Source organism: Neophocaena asiaeorientalis, unplaced genomic scaffold (assembly GCF_003031525.2).
Source record: "Neophocaena asiaeorientalis asiaeorientalis breed wild unplaced genomic scaffold, Neophocaena_asiaeorientalis_V1.1 scaffold46, whole genome shotgun sequence".
Lineage (NCBI taxonomy): Eukaryota > Metazoa > Chordata > Mammalia > Artiodactyla > Phocoenidae > Neophocaena > Neophocaena asiaeorientalis.
Window position 1 is genome coordinate 9,776,981 of NW_020175393.1, and position 22,396 is coordinate 9,799,376.

The 22,396-nt window shown below is 41.4% G+C and overlaps 2 protein-coding genes across 4 annotated transcripts in view; both read right to left on the reverse strand.

Moving 5' to 3' along the window:
• Positions 1-14,950, reverse strand: part of CRIP3 (cysteine rich protein 3) — a 21,151-nt gene extending 6,201 nt beyond the window's left edge. Inside the window, exons 1-3 of the mRNA XM_024765982.1 lie at positions 14,839-14,950; positions 9,987-10,131; positions 3,570-3,684 (exon numbers count right to left, since the gene is read on the reverse strand). Coding sequence (XP_024621750.1) covers positions 3,570-3,631 — 62 coding nt within the window. The 5' untranslated portion in view covers positions 3,632-3,684; positions 9,987-10,131; positions 14,839-14,950. The remainder of the gene's footprint in view (positions 1-3,569; positions 3,685-9,986; positions 10,132-14,838) is intronic.
• ZNF318 (zinc finger protein 318) overlaps positions 14,301-22,396 on the reverse strand; it is a 26,856-nt gene continuing 18,760 nt past the window's right edge. Inside the window, exons 7-10 of one of the 3 annotated variants that reach the window (XM_024765978.1) lie at positions 20,604-20,807; positions 20,046-20,145; positions 19,008-19,126; positions 14,301-18,719 (exon numbers count right to left, since the gene is read on the reverse strand). In XM_024765978.1, the coding sequence (XP_024621746.1) occupies positions 15,402-18,719; positions 19,008-19,126; positions 20,046-20,145; positions 20,604-20,807 (3,741 nt within the window). In that variant the 3' untranslated portion in view covers positions 14,301-15,401. Of the gene's footprint in view, positions 18,720-19,007; positions 19,127-20,045; positions 20,146-20,276; positions 20,495-20,603; positions 20,808-22,396 lie in introns of those variants that run through there. The other 2 variants (XM_024765980.1, XM_024765979.1) reach the window with 2 other exon arrangements.

Below are 22,396 nucleotides of genomic sequence, written 5' to 3' on the forward strand. Positions count from 1 at the left end.
TTTTTTGCGGTACGCGGGCCTCTCACTGTTGTGGCCTCTCTCCCGTTGCGGAGCACAGGCTCTGGACGCGCAGGCTCAGCGGCCATGGCTCATGGGCCCAGCCACTCCGCGGCATGTGGAATCTTCCCGGACCGGGGCACGAACCCGTGTCCCCTGCATCGGTAGGCGGACTCTCAACCACTGCGACACCCGGGAAGCCCCTAACCCAAGAGTCTTTGTAAAGAATGTTAACAGGGAGAATTAACATCTCTGTAGGAATGCGTTTGCAGTCACTAACAGTGGCTGTTTTGAATACTTTGTGTGACTAAAACCTCTAAAATGATGTTTTAACAAATACCACAAATGGATAAGTCCAGTTGAGTGTAAGTATTGCCTACTCAGTTGAGAGGGTGTAGTTTATATCATCTCTTATAAGAGGCAGACCCCTCTTTCATAAAGATAACTATTCCCTTGGTGCCCCACCCCACTTTTTTCCTGCACAGACCTCTGTCACAGTATCTGTAATGTTGTGTTACACTTATTTACTTTTCTAACTTTCTTCAGTTAACAGGATTGATTGAGACTTACTTATCTGTGTATCTATAGTATCAAGTATAGTGGGGGTGCTCAGTAAATGACAGTTACTACTACTATTATTAAAATCTTCCACTAACACTCTTCATGTTTTTATTGTCAGGTACATATATGTTTTAGATTGTTGTATTTTCTTGATGAATTGACCCTTTTATTGTTGTTCTTAGGCTGAAGAAACAAGCTTTTCAACTCTAGGTGAGTGGTAGTGGGAGATAATGGCCTTAAATACCTGGAGGACTGTCACATGGAAGAGGCATTAGGGGTACTACCAAGACCCCTGGATAGAAGTCACAGGGAAGCAGATTTGGATTCAGTCCACAAAAAGAACCTTCTAATAGAGCCAAATATGCAGTGACTGCTTCAGAAAGCAGTGAGCTTCCTGTCTCTGGATGTTATAAGTAATGCCGGAGAACAAACCAACTAATTGTCATTGTTGCAGAAGGAATGCAAGCATCATATACAGACAAATCTTTAAGGTTTCTTCACAATTTGATGATGTATTATTTTGTGATTCCATTCCCCAAGAGAGTTTGAAATCTGTGTTAGCAAGAGAGCATTGCTAAAATAGTGACAGCTACCACCTATGGAATGCCAGTCGTAGGCGTTATACTTATTACTTCTGATCCTACAAAACCTGATGAAGGATTTAAACATTACATTACCAACTGTACAGAAAAGGAAAGTGGCTTGGAGAGGTTAAGAAATGGTTCAACACCATACAGACCCTCATGCGTTGTGACTCTTGAACTCATACTTTTTCTACTTGATGCTCCGAAGCATGGTTTCTGCTAAGCTACCCATGTGTTTCAGTCTGAAAGGATACTACTCTTGTCTGTACAGCATCTCTGTACTAATTGATAAGAAGGCCTATCCACGTAAATAATGGGTTGAGATACAAGAGGCAGGGAAACGTCATTAAAACTTTTCCATGGCTTCTCGGTACCCTCAAGATAAAGTTTTTAACTTGGCTCTAGGACCCTCCACCTTTCCAGTCTTCTAAGCCATTTCTCCTGTTGCCTCAACCTCTGTAATTTCAGTAAATGAGCTTCTTAAATCTGCCAAGTTCTTTCCTGCCTCGGGGCCTTTGCAAAAGCTATCTTTTTTCTGGGAACTTGCTTCTCCAATATCTTCATCTCACTAATTCTGCTCCCTCCCCTCACCTATTCAATACCAGGCTATTGGCCCCAGGCACTCCCTCCTATAGCATCTTGTGCTGGGAGTAAAGGGGGTAAAATCTATGACAGCTGTGTTTTCCCTGCCTGAGTGCTGAACCAAATGAGGGAAAAAGTCAAATGGAGACCCCAGGATAAAAGCCCGAGTTTGTAGCTTAGTGGGAGGGTAAAACAGGTCTGCCAACTTCCCACCCACCTCCCCCGCCACATTCTAGGCTTTGTGTACCTCATTACTCTGTGAGCCCTATGAGGGCAGGGACCAGGACTGTTCTGCCAACCACTGCATATGCTTCCAATGCCTTGCTCAATCTCTAGCACATGGTGCTCAATAAAAATTTGTTGGTGAATGAATGTTAAATTTTGCACACAAGTCCCCCTCAAGTGTGAGTAGATGAGGACCAGTGGGAGAGATGTGCGATTACGAGTGGACTGGTAGGGGTTGAGAGTTTTGTTATAACAAAAGCCCTGGAGCAAGGGGAGCTCAGTTGTCTAGGAGTAGACTCAGGAGTTTGTTTCTTAATATACATGAGGATCAGCATGTATGATGCAAAATGGAATACGATTTAAACTGATCCTGATTATAAATACTAGGAGACTAATACAGTAAAAAGAACTGAAAATTTGCTTTGGCAGCAAATCAGTCCCACTTTACAGTCATTCACAAGAACTTACTAATTAAGCCTAATTAGCATGTAGCACAATTATGCCTATCATTAAATATATGGCAAAAGAGAGAATGAGGGAAAAGTGTTGTGTAAACTGTAAAGCACCTTACAAATATGGCTGCTATCATGTGTCAGGTTGGCACTGCAGTGAGTTTTGATTATAACTATAAATTCCACTCATTTTATACCTTTGTAGATTTGTTCAAGTACATGGCCATACGCTTGTCACTTTAAGGCATTATCAAAATTTGTATCTATGGATGACTCTTAAAAGGTGTCACTCAGTTCTGTATGTTAATGAAAAATCAGTCTTACCTCTTTATTGTTGTGTTTCTCCACCTTTATTACCCATAACCCTTGTGCTTTCTCACTCCATGTTTTGAATATCCCCTACAACTAGTAAGTTTTACTTTCTATAGTTTATGAACAAAAAATAAAAATAGAAACATACACACAAAACAAAACCAGACTGAAATGCTTTCTTAAAATACACTAATCCTCCCACCTGTAGATAATTGCTGCTGTATAATCACACATTATTTATGGCTCTTGCAAGAGTCTGTCCGATATTTCCCTTGTTTCCCAGCATCAACTTGCCATCATATGAACCTGTTGAGAGCACTCTGTATTAGCTACTTGTGGTTAGCTGCTTAGGGCTATTGAGTGAGCTACATTTTGTGATTCAGTGGTATCAGCTGGACTAATTCAGAATCAAGACTGCTGGAAAGGACTTTTTACCCCTTCACCATGTGTGCCTTCAACCTATGCTTGTGAAGATATCAACAACGGCTTTAAATGATGGTTTTCCATGCAAAGATGGATTTGGCCTCTCAAGTATCACTTGGGAATGTGTATTTCATCTGAAAGTATATTTTAGAAAATGATCTCCAAATAATTTGCAGCATGAAAAATGTATCCATATTCTGGAAACTGAGAGAAGAATAAGAGTGAAACTTGGTAGTCAGCTTACTTATAAATCTGATAGATGGTGACAGTGCTCCTTGGTGGAAACTACCAGCAACTTCCTCATCTTCTTACTAAGGTCTGGGGGGTAATTTTTTTTTTACAATATACAAGAATAGTCCTTCCATGTCACGAGACTATGTAATAAGACTAAAACAGTTTAATCTTATGAATTCAGACAAATGCAAATGCTTACCTTTTTATAGAGGAGTCTTTCAGTTCCTCTATGAAGCTCAAGGTCACAGAAGCAGAAGCCATGTTCTAGCCTCTTCCCAACTCCAAAACAATTGGGCTTTCTCTCTTCTCCTGAGCTTTTGGAACAGGCAGAACTGTAAGATCTTTATTTCTAATCTCTTACTACCCCATACCCTCACCACCAAGAAAAGGGCAGCAATTACTAGTATCTTAGTGGGGATAAGAACCTGAGCACCATCTTTTGATAAAAAGCCACAAAGAGGGAAGGCTACAAACAAAGAAGGCACTGAATCTTCGCAGCTCTATAGGGGACATTTTATTTTCTACTTAGAAAGCATTTCCTTTGGAGAACTTCATCTTCCCCCACTGCACATTAATTCAACTTAGTCTAGATTCCTCATTAGGGTAGACCCTGTCTTCCCAGGGTGAGCTTATGACCAGGGCCTGGTCTGGATACTTCATCCACCTGGTCACAGTAATTGTTCAGAGAGAGAAATGTGGCCCAAGTCACACTAATCAACATCCTCCCTGAGATTTTTTTGGTGCTATAAGGAAAGATACACCTCATTTTCTAGACAGAGGCCTATAAGAACCATGGCAGCTTGAGCCTGCAGGTGCTAACTTGCATCTGAGTGGAGAGAAAATAAGAAGTTAAGCGGAGCTGAGGAAATGGGGAACAAAGAGGCCTGATGACATCTCTGACCTCCTGGATCTAATTCTGACTCGGTTTCCCAATTACCAAACCACAAATTACCACCTATTCATTTTTTTTTCTTAAGCTTGTGTGAGTTTAGTTTCTGTTACAACCAAAAGAATCCTAATTAATACAATATGTACCTTTATACAGACAGAAGTGCTTCTTCTTGTGTTTAAGAATTACATCATGTTGTGTAAAGTTCTGAAACCGTAGGTAGTTTTATACACACATTTTCTTTTTTCTTTTTTTTTTTTTTTTCGGTACGCGGGCCTCTCACTGTTGTGGCCTCTCCCATTGCGGAGCACAGGCTCCGGACGTGCAGGCTCAGCGGCCATGGCTCACGGGCCCAGCCGCTCTGCGGCATGTGGGATCTTCCCGGACCGGGGCACGAACCCGTGTCCCCTGCATCGGCAGGCGGACTCTCAACCACTGCGCCACCAGGGAAGCCCAATATACACACATTTTCTTAATGCATGATTTTCAGGATAACGTTGTAAGAAAAAGACTAGAAAATAATATGTAAGAAATGGATCTTAGACAAGTAATCCAATTAAAAATGGGCAAAGGATTTGGACAGTTCTCCAAAGAAGATATACAAATGGCCAATAAGCACATGAAGAGATGCTTGACATCATTAGTCATTAAAGAAATGCAAATCAAAACCATAAGGAGATACCACTTCATACCCACTAGGATGGCTATAATTAAAAAAGAAAAACAGAAAATAACAAGTGTTGGAAGGATGTGGAAAAAATGAAACCCTCATATTCCTGGTAGGAATATAAAGTGGTACAGCTGCTGTGGAAAACAGTTTGTTTGACAGTTCCTCAAAAAGTAACATATTGTAATGTCACAGAAATGGCACCGCAGAGATCTACAAGAATCAGTTCCTCCACTGAGGCTATCATTAAGCTGGCAAAAACTGACAGAATCAACTTTTTCAGAACTCTGGAATCTAATAAAAAACTTACAGTGGAGTCCAACCAGTGGTGTGCTTAATGAAAAAAGCAGCTGCAAAATTTCAGTAACAAAGCATTGTAGCATTTTTGCTTACCCATCTAACATCCCCCATTCCGCAGCTTGGAGGTGGCCATTGGGACAGCAGCCCATATTCCTGGTGTGGCTTGCGGGTGCCAGGGGAAGACAATATGCACCTTGTTCTCAGAAGATTGTAGCTGTGAATCTTGCCCTGTCTAGCGGTTCCCCAAGGAATCTGTGCTGAGGCTGACCTTGTTTTGCCCCCCTCAAGCTGGAGCAGCTTTCAAAGCATCCATTGAAAGCATTTAAAGACATATACTACCAGTGGCTGCACAGAGAAAGAAACAGCGAATGGAACAAGCATCAGACAGATCTAAAAGTCTGGAAAGGAGGAGTCTGAGGAGGAAGATACATGGGGAAATAAGAACTCTGAAGGGCTACCATGTGTATGGGGAAATCCAGCATGTAAAGTATATGCCCAGAGACAGATGAGAGTTCAGAAAAGACCTGAGAGGACCCTAGGCTTGCACCTTTGGCTGAACTTTGGGTTCCACGCAGCCAGGAGGTGAAGGCCAAGGCAGAGTTTTAGGCAGATTGGCTTAGCATTGAAGTGGTGCCCCAGGTCAGTGCCTGCAAAGACCAAGAGAAGTGGGTTTTTTGTCTGTTTGTTTTTGTTCATTTTTTCACTCCAGGCATTTAAGGAAATCTCTGTCAGGTCACTGACTGCTGAGATACTGGAACAGAGATTTAAGGACCAAACACAAGCATACAGTCTTAGCAAAAATAGTTTGGAAAAGTCAGTAAACAAATGATGACTACAGACTTCAATAATCAACAACAGCAAAACTTGGGAGGGGGATCTGACTCCCAGATTGACACATCATAATATTCAAAATGTCCAGTTTTAAACAAAAAATCACAAGGTATAAAAAGAATAAAGTATTGTTCATTCACAGGAAAAAAGAAGTTTATAGAAACCATCACCAAGGAAGCCCAGACACTGGACTTATTAGACAAATATTTTAAATCAAATATTGACATAATTGAAGGGGAAATAGACAGTTCTATGATAACAGTTGGAGATTCCAATACTCCAATAATGAATAGAACATCTAGACAGAAGTTCACTAAGGAAACAGACGACTTGAACAATACTAAATTAACTAGATCTAACAGACATACAGAATACTTTATCCCCAAACAGCAGAATACCCAATCTTCTTAAGCTCACATAAAACATTCTCCAGGATAGATCATATGTTAGGCCACAAAGCAAGTCTTGTACATTTAAAAAGATTAAAATCATACAAAGGATCGTCTCCAACCACAATGAAATAAAGCTAAAAATCAATAACAGGAGGAAAACTGGAAAATTCACAAAATGTGGAAATTAAACAACACACTCTTAAAGAACCAATGGGTCAAAGAAAGATTCAAGAGAGAGATTATAAAATACTTTGAGATGTGTGAAAATAAAAACACAATATATCAAAATGTATGGGGTACAGTGAAAACAGTGCTCAGAGGGAAACTATAGCTGTAAACATTTTTAAAAAGAAGATCTCAAATCAACAACCTAACTTTTACACCTTGAGGAACTAGAAAAAAACGGAGCTAACAAAAACAAGTGAAAAGACAACCTACAGAATGGGAGAAAATATTTGAAAATATTTGGTAAAGATCTAGTATCTAGAATATCTAAAGAATTCTTGGGGCTTCCCTGGTGGAGCAGTGGTTGAGAGTCCACCTGATATAATTCTACAACAAAAAGGCAAACAACCCAATTAAAAAATGGAAAAGGACTTCACTAGACATTTTTCCAAAAAAGATATAAAATGGCCAAAAAGCACATGAAGAGATGCTCAATATCATTAGTCATCAGAACCACATTAGTAAATCAAAACCACAATGAAATATTGGGATGGTTATAATATATGAAAAAGGAAATTAAGTATTATGAATATGGAGAAACTGGAACCATCATACATTTTACTGGAAGGGATGTAAAATGATTCTGGTGCTGTGGAAAACAGTTTGGTGGTTCCTCAAAATGTTAAACATAGAATAACCATATGACCCAGAAATTCCACTGCTAGGTATATACTGAAAAGAACTGAAAATAAGTACTCAAACAAATACTTATGCATGAATGTTCATAGCATACTAGGCACAATAGCCAAAAGGTGGAAACAACCCAAATGTCTATCAATGAATTAATGGATAAATAAATTGTGGTATACACAGACAATGGAATATTATTTAGCCATAAAAAGTAATGGAATACCTATACTTGCTATAGCATGGATGAACCTCAGAAACATTCTTCTAAGTGAAAGCAGATAGAAAAGGTCACTGATTTTATGACTCCATTTATATGAAATGTCCAGAATATGTAAATCCACAGAGACAGAAGGAAGACTGGTGATTGCCAGGGTCTGTGGGGAGGTAGGAATGGGAACTAACTGCATAAGGGACACAGGGTTTTATTTTGTGGTGGTGAAAATGTTTTAGAACTAGACAAAGGTTTCGGTGGCACAACACTGTGAATGTACTAAATGCCACTGAACTGTTCACTTTAAAGTGGCTAACTTTATGTTATGTGAATTTCAGCTCCATAAAACAAAAACAAAAAGCACCTGAGATAGCAGTTATATTTCAGGAAAGTAGTGACTGCAAGAGAACAGGAGAGGGGCTTCAGGGCTGTTGGTCACATTCCATGTTTTGATTTGGGTGTTGGTTACCCGAAGTGTTACACAAACTGTTCACTGTGTGAAAAGTATTGAGCTTAACACTTGTGTGTGCTTTTGTTTTGTAATATGCACCTTATACTTTAATACAAAATTATATTTTTTAAAAAGTTAGAGTTGTCATGACCCAGTACATACCCAAGAGAATTGAAAAGTATGTCCACACAAATACTTGTACACAAATGTTCACAGCAGCATAACAACAAAAAAGTGGAAATAATCCAAATGTTTACCAACCAATGGATAAACAAAATGTGTTTATATCTATACAGTGGAATATTATTCAACTATAAACAATGAAGTACTGATACATGGTACAACATGGATGAATCTTGAAAATGTTAAGTGAAAGAAGCCAAACACGAAAGACCACATATTATACGACCCCAGAATTGTCCAGAATAGGTAAATTCATAGAGACATAAAGCAGACTGATGATTGCTGGTGGCTTTGGGGTAACTGGGAATGTCTGCTAATTGCGTTTTTTAAGTGGGGTGATGGAAATATTCTGGAATTAGATAACAGTGATTGTTGCACAATCTTCAACACACTCTTCTTACACACTTTAAAATGATGAATCTTATGTGAAATTTAATGTTATATGAATTATATTTCAATAAAAAAGTAGATTTTAAATATTTAATCATTCATAGTGTATGTGAACTCTAGCATATCAAATTTTAAAAGTCCAAAGGGAAAAATATTATTCTACAAAATATTTCCTTTCCCTCTGCCCATGCCCGAAATCAGCACATCTCAAAGGTGGACTCCAGACATTACTGAAGAAGGGAGGTATAAGCAGCAAACCAGGGGCTGGTAGGTAGGTGAGTCACATTTAGGAATAAAAGCTGTGACCAACACCCTTGATTGTCCGTGAGCAGAGGAATGTGGTAGCTGATGAGAAACAGATCTTGGACTGGAGCAAGGGAGAGAAAGTAGTGGTGACAAAGTGTTGGCAGCCCTGGCACCAGGCTGCTTTCCATTGCTTCATCCACAGGGTCATGCCTGAGGAATGAGTAGTCATTAACTGATATAAGCTCAGCAAAAAGAGGCCCTGAGATACTTCTTACCCCTTACTTCTTCCTTCTTATTCTGTCGATGGCTTTGATTGTATATTATGCAGTTCTTTATATTTATAGTGTTACGAGTAGTCCCAAAAGTTACCCAAACCACAGATTTATTTGGGCAGTAAAGCAGACCTCCAGTACTCTAAAAGTGCCAGCATTTACAAATCAGAAATAAAACTAGGTTAACAGTTTTAAGGGTAAATTTGGAGTTGGGGCAGCTCAGATTTAAATAAATCTCAGAGTTTAAAGGACTTAAAGGTCAGGTTCTCATCCTCACTGTGTTCCTGAGCCCAGTTCCAAAGCACAAAAGGGCGTAAAAGACACACCTACTGGCTTTTTAGATGAACAGAGAGTAAGGTGTTTCCTTGGTATTTTGAAATGCTTGCCTGTTTCTGTGTACCAAAAGTTCTGTGTGTAGAAGAGGTAGTAAGACTGAATGGAAACTGCAAGACAGCTGTCTTGAAGTCTGAAATCCCAGGATTTTTCAAACACATCCTTTGTGATTGTCCCCCCTTCCCTGAGACTCCTTTGTCTATTTATACCCCACTCCTCTAAGGACATACCCAATTTTTACCCTGATTCTTGTATGGACCAGGTAGGAAGGCTAAAGCCAAGACAGGAGATGTTTTACTAGCTGGGAGCATTGGGCTCAGGGCCCAGGAGGGATAAGAAGATCTGAATTCCACAGCTTTAACGTGAGTATCGTGGCACAGAATGAGAGATGGAAGTTAGGAGACAATTTGAGATGAGGAGTGGAAAGTTTAAAATATACACCTTCTATGCCTATCCTCATCTTGTTCCTCCTCTACCGGTACAAAGATATAGACATACATAAATAACATATTCGCTCACCCAACTCACCACTTCCTGGCAGCTAAAATAACAGAGCCTTCTCCATAACCCATTCCTGCCCCAGCAACCATACCCACCTTCTGGAAGTCAGACCCTAGAGGTGACTGCCCTTTGGCCCCAAGGGTACTCATCATTTCTGTGGCTTCTATCCCTGTCTCCCTGGGGTAAAAATGTCTTCTGCAGTCCTTCCTTCTAGAAATATGAAGACTTCTGCAATTGCTCCTGAAAAGAAAGGAAGATAGGTGGGTTAGAGTCGGTAAATGTCATCATAATCATCCTTATGTAGGTATACCGGCTATGGGAGGGCTGGATTGAACTTTAGGAGGGGCGAAGTATCGGAGAGATGAAAGAAAACAGTACCAGAATATGCTTGATTTAATTTTTTTGCTATCTTCCTCTACTGTAACGTAACTCTGTCTCTATTGCTTTGGCCGCGCTGTGTGGCATGCAGGATCCTAGTTCCCCAACCAGGGATAGAACCCCTGCCCCCTGCAGTGGAAGCGCGGAGTCCTAACCCCTGGACCGCCAGGGAAGTCCCTCTGTCTCTTTTTTTACTCTGCTCTTTCACTTCTCTTAAACATGCTCATTTCCCTTGTTTTCTACAAAACACTTTTCTTGTCTGATGCTCCATGAGTGGAAGGAATAAAAGCCTGTAAAGCTTTCAATCAATACATCTAGATACGAGTTATCTTCTGTCTTTCTGCATGCAACAAAGACTTTGTGGTATCTTTTGTGTACCTGCATTAAAGTAAGCTTTGTGAAGACAGGTATCTTGATTTATATAATGTCCAAGTGCTTGTACAGCATGAATGGAAATGCATAACCAGCTCCACAGAGGTAGGAGCTAGAGAAAGGGAAGAGGAGGAGAGGAAGATGAGTGGTATTCTTGAACGTATGTAACCTAGCCTTGATGGGAGTAGAGGAATTTAGGAAATCTTGAGGGAAAAGCAGCAAGACCTATTTGTAATAATGGAAAACTGATGTGAGGAGTGGAGACAGAGATGCACTGAGCGGAAAGAGATACAACTTTAAAAAAAAACACTATTTTTTAATACATGAAAGTATACAGAAGAGAAAAAAAACCGGTCTGTAATTCCACATCACCAGATAACCCCTACTGACATAAAAATTTCCTATATGTGTGTGTACATATTTTATGTGTATAAAATATTTGTATTTTATACAAAATGCATTTTCATGGTCTGAATATTCAAACAAAAAGGATAAAAAATAAAGAGTGAAAGCATCACTCCTTCCTCTTCCAAAGGCAACTTTTTTTGGTTAATTTTTTGGTTTCCTTCCAGAAATAAAACTGATGGCTTGATTTACAGTTTTGATGACATGACGAGGATGCTGGGCCATGAAAAGTTGAATTACTCCTTCAGCTACATCAGAGGGATTTGGGGTTTAATTTACTTCAACATGCCTATGAAATCTGGCTGGAAGGAGAAAGGGAGCCATCTGAAAATCAGAGTCCCCAAAGCCTTTTACTGCTAACTCTAAAGTCAGTGTACCCCTACCCTTCCTATCCTGTTTTTCTTCTAGGAGCTTCAGGGGCAATGTGTCCCCCTCCTGGCCTGGCACCACTATTCCAAATGCTGTTGAAATGAAGGGGCCACGGGCAGCCTTGATATGCACTCACTGCTATAGACAGTGCCTTGTATACAAAGATCTAGGACAGAAGCAAGAGGACAGCTGGCTTCTGCAGTATTAAGCACCCAGCAAATACAATCAGCAATTTACAGCTTTTACTCACTTATAAATTGCTAAGTATTCACAGTTAATTAAAAAAATAGCTACTATTACCACACTGATTCTTTTAATGAATTTTTATTGAGCACTCTTAATGTGCCAGGCAACAGTGCACTGTGAATACAATGATGAAAAAACAGTAAGCAAAGACAGACTTCCTGCTTTTGAGAGTTTATAATCTAGTTGGGGGGGGGATGGGTGGGAAGGACGCACATATTAATCAAAGAAACACATAAATGTAAAAGTACAACCACATTAAGTGCTACAATGAAAATGCACATGGTCCTTTGAAAGTGTACAAGGGCTTTTTCGTTAAAAATTAGACATTATTGTAAAATTAAACTCTAAAAGAAGAAATGTGCTCACAATCCCAAACTATTTTCATTTGTCCATATTCTCACAGAATTGTCAATGAATGAAGAGCTTGCTTAGGTTCTCCCCGGGCTTGGTAGGTAAGCGCTGTGAAAGTGAGAACCAGGGCTTTGGAATATGTATTTTCTAAAAAACCCACCTCACTTAGTTCCATAATTTATAGGCTGTCTCCATGATCCCACCTCCAGCTTTTTTTTTTTTTTTAAACACACTTAATGTCCCTACTGGATTCCTGTATCCTATACATCCAAACCCCGCATTCCCACTTCCCCATTCTTTTTCAGTCCCTTAACCTGGCAGTCTGATAAATGGACATATGCTCTGGCATGCTTTACTACCAAAACATTAGCTAACTTTTTGACTTGTTTTAGAGAGATGGAGTGGCATAGTGTAAAATGGGTATACTTAGCAGAAAGGTCACTAAGAGTATTATGTGTCCTGAAGCTAGCTGTGAAGAAAGAGGTTTATAAAGCAAGAGGCCTCCATTCACAAAGCCAAGGGGAAGTTTTAGGGGGTTACCTACATAACTTAGGTAAAACTTGGTGTTTGCCCAAATTTAAAACTAACTGCTGATCACCTGTTCTCACAATTGAGGGAGTCAAATAAAAACTGCTTCTGATGTTTGCAGAAATTTAAACCATAGTTATATGACACCAAAGGCCACATGTGAAGATTAGGGCCCACTCTTTGCATGTGCCTTTGTCTCCTAAGATGAAAATTTATTCAGCACTGTGATAGTACTGAAAAAGAAACAGGCCCTACCTCTAGGCGCTGGCAACTGGATTAGAGTTCTGCCCTTCCTTTCACACGGCTTCTCTAGATAGGCTCCAAAACCTGATCCCACTGATCAAAGAGGAAGCTAGCAACACTTCCCGCCCTAACTACAGAATCCTAAAAGCTCTCCCTCTGCTGGTTCAAGGCAAATATGAAGAACACTGTTGCTTCAACTCTTAGAAGTGGGCATTATTCTAGAAAAAGCCTAAGATGGGTAGGTGCCTTTGAGTTATCAAGAGAGTACAAGAGGAGCGGCTCTAAGTACTCCAGCCCGAGTTACTTGAATTAGTTCTGCCCTTCCTAGATTTTGCCTCTTTTCCCTTCTCCACCCTTCTCAAGTGGCCCTCTCCTAACCTAGAGAGTAAGATTCTGACTCCTTCTGAGACAGTGAGTTTAGGACTGAGATCTGGATAGGATTAACCCCTCTCCATGCTTACCCTAAACCCACCCGTCTCTCCCCAAAGGGAGGTGGAACTTACTAAGTGAACAGGCCTGAAAATGAGTAATAACTGGCATCTTAAAACTTTTATATTCTCTAAATTCCTGTAGATAGGCTCCTAGAATGGAGAGGGAGTAGCTCTCTGGAGAAACAAATATATCTCTGAAGCTCACCTGGGTTTACGTTCTGCTAAAGGGCATCTTCTGAGTCTGTCTATGGTTTCCAGGTCAGAAAGATGCACTGAACTTAGGCTTCAGCCTAAAAAGTAGACCTAAGAAGACTGCTCAGGATGGCCTGACCCTGTACACATTTGGTGTGAGATGGAGATAATGATCCTCCATATTAAAGAAAAAAAATACCCTATGGCACAGTGAGGCAAGGTAACTTGTCTAAAATCACAGCAAGGCAAATGGCCGAGGAACATCCAAGGACCTAACTATTCCAAATCTGTGCCCTTTCCACAAGATGAAGAAGGGAGGCCCGTACAACTTCTAAACTTCTAAATTAGTCAAGAAAAATAGCCTCCTCGCACTCAACCTAGGGATTCTGCAGCTCTGCACACAAGGAAACAGGAAAACGAGAGTTCTTAGGAAAAAGGATCAGCAACTTTGCATTATTTTTGAGGAGTGGGAGAATAAGACTCTGAAGCCTCTGTTGAGCCAGGTTATGAATTGCTGACAACAGGGGTATCAAGAGGAAACTGGGGCAGAGATTAGAAATGTAAGGACCAAGCTCCCTGATCCCAAGAGCACCCTCAGCAAGAACATGAGTATTCTTGGGGAGCTCAGTTCCCAGAGGAGCATCGGGAGAGCCAACATAAGGGTATATACAAAACTTCACAATAGAAAGATGCCAAAACCAGACCACTGGTGCCTACTCACTACCCAACCAGGAAGCACTGGGGCACAGACTATATAAGCTAACAAAAGTAGCCCTAACAACTGGGGAAAGAAGGGAGGGAGGGGGAGACAGGCAATAGGGCAGCAGCATTGTTCTAGTTTCCCTGTGGAGTTCAAATGTGTGTGGTTTCAAAACAAAAATCCAGAAAGAAACATGAGATTAATGCATTTATTCCAAGTAATTAATACATTAAAAATAAAGTTAAACTTGTCCAAGCCACTCATAAATCTTTAATCTTTTGAACAAAATGTACAACCCAAAACATCACACTATGGTGGAAATAACTTGGGAAAGGGAGAGGCAGAGGAAGGAATACATATGAGTGTGGGAAGAGAGAATGAGTCCAATCCCAAAGCAAGTTTCAGATCTTCTACCTCTTTAGAACAGAAATGGCTGCTAAACAATTTCACACAAAGTGTCAGTGGATCACAATACAGTGAACAAAGGCCATTTCGAAAATAAAACTGACCCAAAAAGCATATCTGCTCCTGGCACTGAGGCATGAATAAGCCTTACCGATTTGTCGTCTTCCAAAAGTGAGCCTGCTAGATTTTCTTCCACGTTTACTGAGGCCATTTCCAAACAGGTTTGTGGATTAGCAGGACCATCTCAAGCAAAGGCAACAGAATGAGGGAAGTGTGGGGGGTTGACATGCCACAAGGAAGTAAACAGTAAACAAAAGAGCTACTCACGCTGCATTTCAAACAATGTTAAGGCAGGCCCATCCAAATGGAAGCCTAAGAGATGAACAATCCTTCCTTCAGCAGTAGTTTTCCATTTCAGCAGGTTTTCTTGTGTTTCTCCCAGAGATCCATCAGCTGCCCAAGAAATTGGGTGGGAATACAACACAGCAATTGGAGAAGTCAGCTCTGTCTCCCTCCTCCCCCACATTCCAGAAATGGCAGAGTCAAAGCCAAAATACAATCAAAGCACACTATATGGTGAGCCAGATAGACATTTGATTTTAATGACAAAGTAGAAGAAAATAAATTGGCAAAAATAATAATAATTAACAGAAAATACTTTTTTACAGATATGTATAGAAATTATGATTGATTTGTCTGGTATCTTAAGGAAAACGGAAAAAAGGAAAGGAGGTAAATTTTTTAGCTTCCACGAACATTTACTCTAAGATGCTGACTGCATCTCTTGATGTAGGTTCCAGATGAGACAGCCAACTAGTCCTGGATCATCTGGGCACCTGATTTCTAGAAGCCAATTTGATTCATCCACAAGTAGCTCTGAATTTGTCTTCTCAGTTGTGAACACTGGATTCTGTGTGGTCCTGGATGTCATCAACTGCAGCTTCTTGTGCAGCTATTTCCTGAGGGACTGTATTGCCTCCAACTACCAGCTCCCTTGTATGGGACCCTGAAGCCATAGATTTTACCATATTCAAAGGGCTGTCATTGTACTCATCTACTTGAGGAATTGCTACCTCCCTGGCGGATGCATTCGGTATCTCTAACTGTAGTGGTCCCATCTCCAGGGAACTACACTCAGCAGGGTCACTTGGCTCAGAGAGAGAACATATCTTCTCTTTTTGAACTCCAGATGTCCGTGTGACAAAGTCAACAAGGTCCGGAAGGCAAGGAGATGGCCCAAGGCCTAAAGGATTAATTGTTTCTGATTCCAATCTGAGTGAACCTTGTTTCTCTAACTGAGAAGTTTCTTCTATTTCCTCAGGCATCATTCCTCCTGCTAACAGGTCAAGGGCCTGGTGTGTTCCCTCTAGGCTCCCCAAGCCAAGGCCAACATTTCCCATAGAAAGTCCAGTTTTCAAAATGTTAGGAGTGATCCTCCCAGTTCCGGGATTAGATGAGTTTTGTTCACCCTCTGCTCCGAAGTTAAGCACCAGGGTTTTGGGAGCATCTAATGGAAACTCAGAAAAGGATGGTATTGGTTCAAAGTCAGTGAGAGTGGAGGGATTACTTCCTATAGGTGACATAGAATTTTCTTCACGTACTTTCTGAGACAGAGCAGTTGCGGATCTATGTGCTGGGTCTACCCGAGTATTGCAGAAATCAACATCTATATCCCCCAGGTTCCCCAGAGCAGCAAGCTCTTCTACTTTTAAGTTTGTAACTTCAAAGTTTTCTAAGGCCTTGCTTTCTATTGTCAGTGTTAGTTCTGGATGGACATCTCGAAGATCCAAGGCTTCTGCTTTGGGTTTCTCTGGGCTCTCCCAGGTCTCTGGCTTCTTGTTCTCATCCCAAACAGTCAGTTCATAGATCATTTTACCCTGAAACTCTTTTGATCGTTCTCTCTTCAGTTTAAGGCTTCTGTACCTAGAGGCTCTAGAAGCTGATCCTGGAGCTGAACTTTCTAGCCACTCCTCACTAGCAGTTGAAACTCCTTGCTCCTGTTCACTATCTTTCAAACACGTATCTGATCTGGCTGGGGACTGAAGGAGCAATTCTGGGGCAGAAATTTTCACAGGTGTATCTTGTGGGTTCTGGAGTAAAGACCTAGCTTCTGACGGAAATGAGTCTATTTTTGCCTTTGTGGAAGAGAGCGCCTGTGCGTTCAATTCAGTCACTACTTTACTTTGAGTTTTACTTCCTATTATCAATTTCTTGGACTGCTTAGCCTTTTTGTCAGTCATTTGCATGTTGGGCTGTTCTACTTCTCCTTCCCACACGTATCTGTTCCCATGGTTCAAATTAGAATCCTCTACACTATTGGGCCCAACATTGGTATCTGTTCCCTCTCCCACTGTCCTCTCAGAGAGCTTCACTCCCCCTTCTTTTGGTTCAGCGCTTGTCTCTACTTCACTTTTTCCACAATCCTTAGATTGGTGGAGCTCTTGGCTTTCCTCATCCTGGTTACTAGATTCCACAAGGTGCGTTTCTAACAGCTTCTGAGATTCCATGGTATGACAGTGTACATGTGAGAGCTCAGGGGCTGGCTTGACACCTGGTGGCCCAGGGTCTCCCAGGTCAAGTTCAATTTTCCCCTCTGGAGATACATCCCTATTAGCATCACTCTGGAAGGAACTAGAAGTCCACATGGCCAAAGTCTCTGTCTTGGGGGTAACAGTTTCATAAGGCCTGTTTTGGCACAACCTTGTCAGAGGCTGTAAGAAGCCATAGCTGCTGCCTCTGCTTTTTGAGTCTACATTTTCTACAACCGACCATTTCCCTAGGGACACCAGAGGTTTTGAAATGGGCTTTTCAGGGCTGCTGACTAAAGGAGCAGAGACCAAATTTCTATCTGGAGGCAACTCCTCTTGGGATGCACTGCTGTTCAAAGTAGAAGTGGAAGAGGTGTCTGAACTTTCAGCTCTATTCTCCCCATTAGCCAATGGACCACCACTCAGCTTAGTCTCAGGGGCCCCTTTTCCACCACTACTGTAGAATATGTCATACAGATCCTTAGCATTGGCTGTGGCTAAGCATGAATTTCGCTTTTCCAATTTTTTGGCTTGTTCACTGAACACACTTGAGAGGGGAGGTGGAGGACGCACTAACACAGAGAATAGGGTCTGGTCCCGGTCACTCTCACTCACCCCAGGAGCCGTCTCATCAGAAGGAATGGCAGCTGGCTGTGCTGAGGCCATGATGGCTACCGGTAATACTGGGTTCAAAATGTTAGGACCGAGGAAGCCAGGGCTGACAGTGTGAGATATAGTTGGGTTTGATTTTACTGGAGCCAAAATAGCATTTGCTTGAGCAGGAGATGGGGCAGCTAGATGAGGTATAACTGGGGGTGGTGGAGGTGGCGGTGGAGGTGGCGGTGGTGGAGGTGGTAGCATTTGTTCAGGTACATGTGATGGCTCATTCTTTTCAGCCAGCACCATTTTTTCCTCTGGAGACCCTTTTAGAATCACCTCTTCCCCTCCAAATGCTTTAGAAATGATGTCGGGAGGCAAGAGGAGATCAGCTGAAGACTCTTTAACCACTGGCAGAGGCTTAGCAGTGGTTCCAGAGGACTTGATGGATAGAAAGGTGTTAAGAGGAGCTGGCTTGCTTACTGTGGCTGAACTTGACTTGCGGAGGACTGTGGATGGGATAGGCAGGTTGGGTCGGATCTTAGTCTGGGTTGAAGTTGTCACTACAGGCATCCAAGGGCTAGTATGTGCAACAACAGTTTTCCCAGAGAGTTTGATTTTGATGGGCTTTGCCTTCCCAGCTTCAGCTCTGCCGTCCTCTTTGTCCTTACTATTTTCCACAGTCTCTTCTTTGGGAATACTTGGGGCCACTGAACTTTTTTCCTCCTCTTTTTCTGGCTTCTTCCAGCTGAATTTCCCAAAAGAGGAAGATGTTGGTGGTTCTTTCTTTACTTCTTCTTTTAATTGGAGTTTGATGCTAGCCTTCCTTTTATTTTCAGCCTTTTCAGGGGAGTTCCCACCTTCAGAAACTTGGTCCTCTAATTCCTCAGACACCCTGTCATCCTCCTTTACTTCCTTCATGATCTTTGCCTTTTTTTCTTTCTTCTCTTCCTTTGGTTTCTCACTGAGTTTGCGCTTTAGCTCACTCTGCCGTCGCCGTTCTGTCTCTAGGACCACAGCCAAGCCAGCTTGGCGGTCCAGATTCCGCCGCTCCTCATACAATGGGTTTTCAACCACATATTTCTAGGAAGAGAAAAGATAAAGGCTCAATAACTGGTCAAAATACTATAAGAGAGAAAAGTTGGCCCTACCACTGTTAGAATTCATCTAGTGGAAATCCTCAGAGTCACCTTCCTCAAGGATAAATGGTTCTCTCAGGTCAGCACTGCTTACTAGGATTGAGGAGAACGTCCCAGTGATTATATGGAATTTGAAATATTAATGACTTTTTCTGGCTCTGAGTTTGTTTGACAACATCAAAAGGATTACTGCAGAAAGTAGGAAACTCCATAGGCTACTACAAAGACCAACCTTATATTTCTCATTGTGTTGATAACCCTTCACATGTTGCTCTCCAGAAATTGGATCCCCCAAAAATTCCTCACAGAGCTGGCAGTAATATCCAGTGATGGGAATCAGAAACTCAGAGCCTGGAAGAAGTGGAAGAAAGTCAAGAAAATAAGTCATTTCTACCTAAGATGACAGCAACCAAAGGAAATCCCACTTCCCTTTTGTAGTAAAATGGTTAATGGTATAGAGGACCTTACTCACTTTCAAGTCAGAAGGAGCATTTAGATGAATCCCAGTAGTATGTCTTCCCAACTTAAAGCTTGAACTCAGGACCTCTACCCCTTCTACGTTTTGGGAACACTAACTGGTTAATTCAGGAGTTTTCTGTGCCAGACTCAATTCTGTTGCTGATTCTCCTCAAACTCCAACTAGCACTAAGCATCTTAGGAGATTTAAAAATTATACTCCCAAATAGCCCAGTACTATTGGTATGAGGATCTCTCATGTTAGTATTAATTACTTAAGAATCTATCTTCTACAGATGTAAAGGATGTAGCAGCACTGACTACTTATAAAGGTAAGAAATTAAGAAGTTTAAAGACAAAGAAACTTTCTATTTCTCAACTTAGCCCCTAATAACAACTATTCAAAAATATTTTATAGTTCTTAGTTGAAAAGGCAGTCATATTGCACCTCTGACTGTTCTTTTTTACCTAGATTTCAAATAAATAAGATTTTGGTGCATAAGCCAGTGACGAAGAAAGCCATACTTTGGTCTATATGCTGCCAAAGCAAGCACAAAGAAAGTTATATTTTTCAGTGGAATATGTATGTTTAACATCTGTTAGATTTTTAGCCATATGGGTAGAGATCATTCTTGTCTTATAGCTCTCTTTATTTCTTTAGGAACTAGTTTTGCATATAGAAGGCAATCTTACAGCTTTGTTAGAAGTAATGGTTATGTCTCACTCTATGCTGCTTCCTTGTACCTTAGTTCAGGGATACCTCTTCCCTGACTGAATGTAAGGAAACCACAGAAAAGGCAGGGAGGAAACACACCTTTTGCAGGAACAGTTATCTTGTCAGTGCGCTTTACAGCATCTTGCTTGGCTTCACTCTGGGTCTTTGAAGCCCAAGGTCTGTTGTAGGGATCCAGTGTCTATTTGCAAGAGGCAGAGGTGCTCACACACAGCACTAAAAACTCAATGACCCACGTCTCTCTCTTTTTCTCCCCCACACCAGGGGGACAAGAAGCCCCCAGCTACCCACCCCCACCCACTCTGCCAACTGTTTAAACGGAAATCACCTGTGGAAAAGGTAAACATATGTTAGAGCAAGTACTAGCAATGGATAAAATGAAACAAATAATCAGGTACTCAAGGAATCAAAAGAGGCAGAAGCCTCACTTACACTTGTCATGGTGTTTAGTTACAGGCAGGTCCCCTGGACCGAGCCCTGGGGATGGTGTCTCCTTTGTTGGTATCTCTTGGCTCTTCAGATTGGGGCTCCTGCCCATATGAGAATGTTTCATTTTCCAGCTTTGTAATGCAGATGGGGGTATAGGAGTTTGAGGGGAAGGAGGGCAAGAATGGAAATAACAGAGGGCAGGATACCTACCTGTGTGTGCTTCTTATTGTGCATATGAGTGAAGAAGTCAAACATGGTCCCACAGATGGTGTTGCAGTCTTTGCACCAGTGATTGCCAGCATCATAATACTCATAGGCAGCAATGGGCTGATCAGATTGCTTAGCAGCTGGCTGGGGGCTCTCGGCAGGCTTGGGGCTCTTAGTGTGGGAATTCTCATTGTTTACCTTTGATTCCTAGAGGGGGAAAAACCTGCACTAAGAAGGAATTCAAAGTAGTCTAGATCTGTCTTCTTTCAGAAAAAGCAAATAGCCTACCACAATAACAGAAATAGGACCATATGACCATATTTCCAGTGCCTAGAGCTGCACAAACTAGGAAAAACCCCATGAGAAATCTTCCTGCAAGGCTCAAACAGAACTAATTAGATTCCATAGTGCCATGTCATCGTGGAGAATAAATCATAATGGCAATATATTTACTTATATATCCTAAAATATCTAGAAGAATACTCAAGATTATGGAAACACTGGTTGCCTCTGGGAAGGGGTAATACAGAACAGGAATGGATAGGAGTCTTTTATCGTATACCCTTTGGTAGATGTTAAATGTGCTACCTATGCAATTAAATACATTAAATTTATCAACTGTAATGACAACTAGGGAGGGAAGAAAAACCAAAATGGAAAAGGTAACTGACAGATTAAGCAAGTGCAAAAAATAGATGATAGTGAACTCTTATCACAGACACATCCTGATATAGATAACTAGAGAGCAAGGCTGGCATAGACAAAGGGGATAGTCATCTATGTGGGATGACTTAAAAGGATCTGGGTAAAATATTTCTAACTGCCTAAAGTATCACCATTAGAATTTAACACCTTTGAGTTAACACGAATCCTCTTTTAAAACATACCAACTCCCCAACATTAAGTTATCAATAATAAATACTTTAAGGCTTCCCTGGTGGCACAGTGGTTAAGAGTCTGACTGCCAGTACAGGGGACACGGGTTCGAGCCCTGGTCCGGGAGGATCCCACATGCCGCGGAGCAGCTAGGCCCGTGCGCCATAGCTGCTGAGCCTGCGCTCTAGAGCCTGTGAGCCACAACTACTGGGCCTTGTGTGCCGCAACTACTGAAGCCCACACGTCTAGGGCCCGTGCTCGGCAATAAGAGAAGCCACTGCAATGAGAAGCCCACACACCTCAACTAGAGAAGGCCCGCGCATAGCAACAAAGACCCAATGCAGCCAAAAAATAAATATAAAAAATACTTTAATATGAAATCATTTGTCAGCAAGCTGGGAATAAGATAATTCAGGAAATGAGAATTTCCCCAATAACATTGGGGAGTGAGGCACAGACAAAAGGTAAATTTTGGAACACAGAGAAGGTTAAGTATGAATGAGGTTCCACAGTAGACAAGATCAGGGAACTGGGAACCCTGAATACTGGCGGGTGGGGAGAGGAAGACAATATGGAGAAAGGGAAACAATTAAGACTTCAAAGATAATCTTCCCCTATTAGAGTCCTATTCAAGAGTCACTAAAGAGATCGCACCCAGCAGGTAAGGGATGGGCACATGCATACACTGCTGGTGAGTACTAACGGGCACCATCTTTCCAGAAGATAACCTAGGAATACATATTACATACCTCAAAATTCTTTATACCCTTGACCCAGTAATTCTACTCCTTGACATTTATCCTTAGGAAATTATGTCAAACTACAGGTGATTTGGTCGGTTAAATAAATTTTGGTATCCGTACAACAACAAAAATAAGGTCGCTAAAAATGATATTATAAAAGTCTATTTATTGACATGG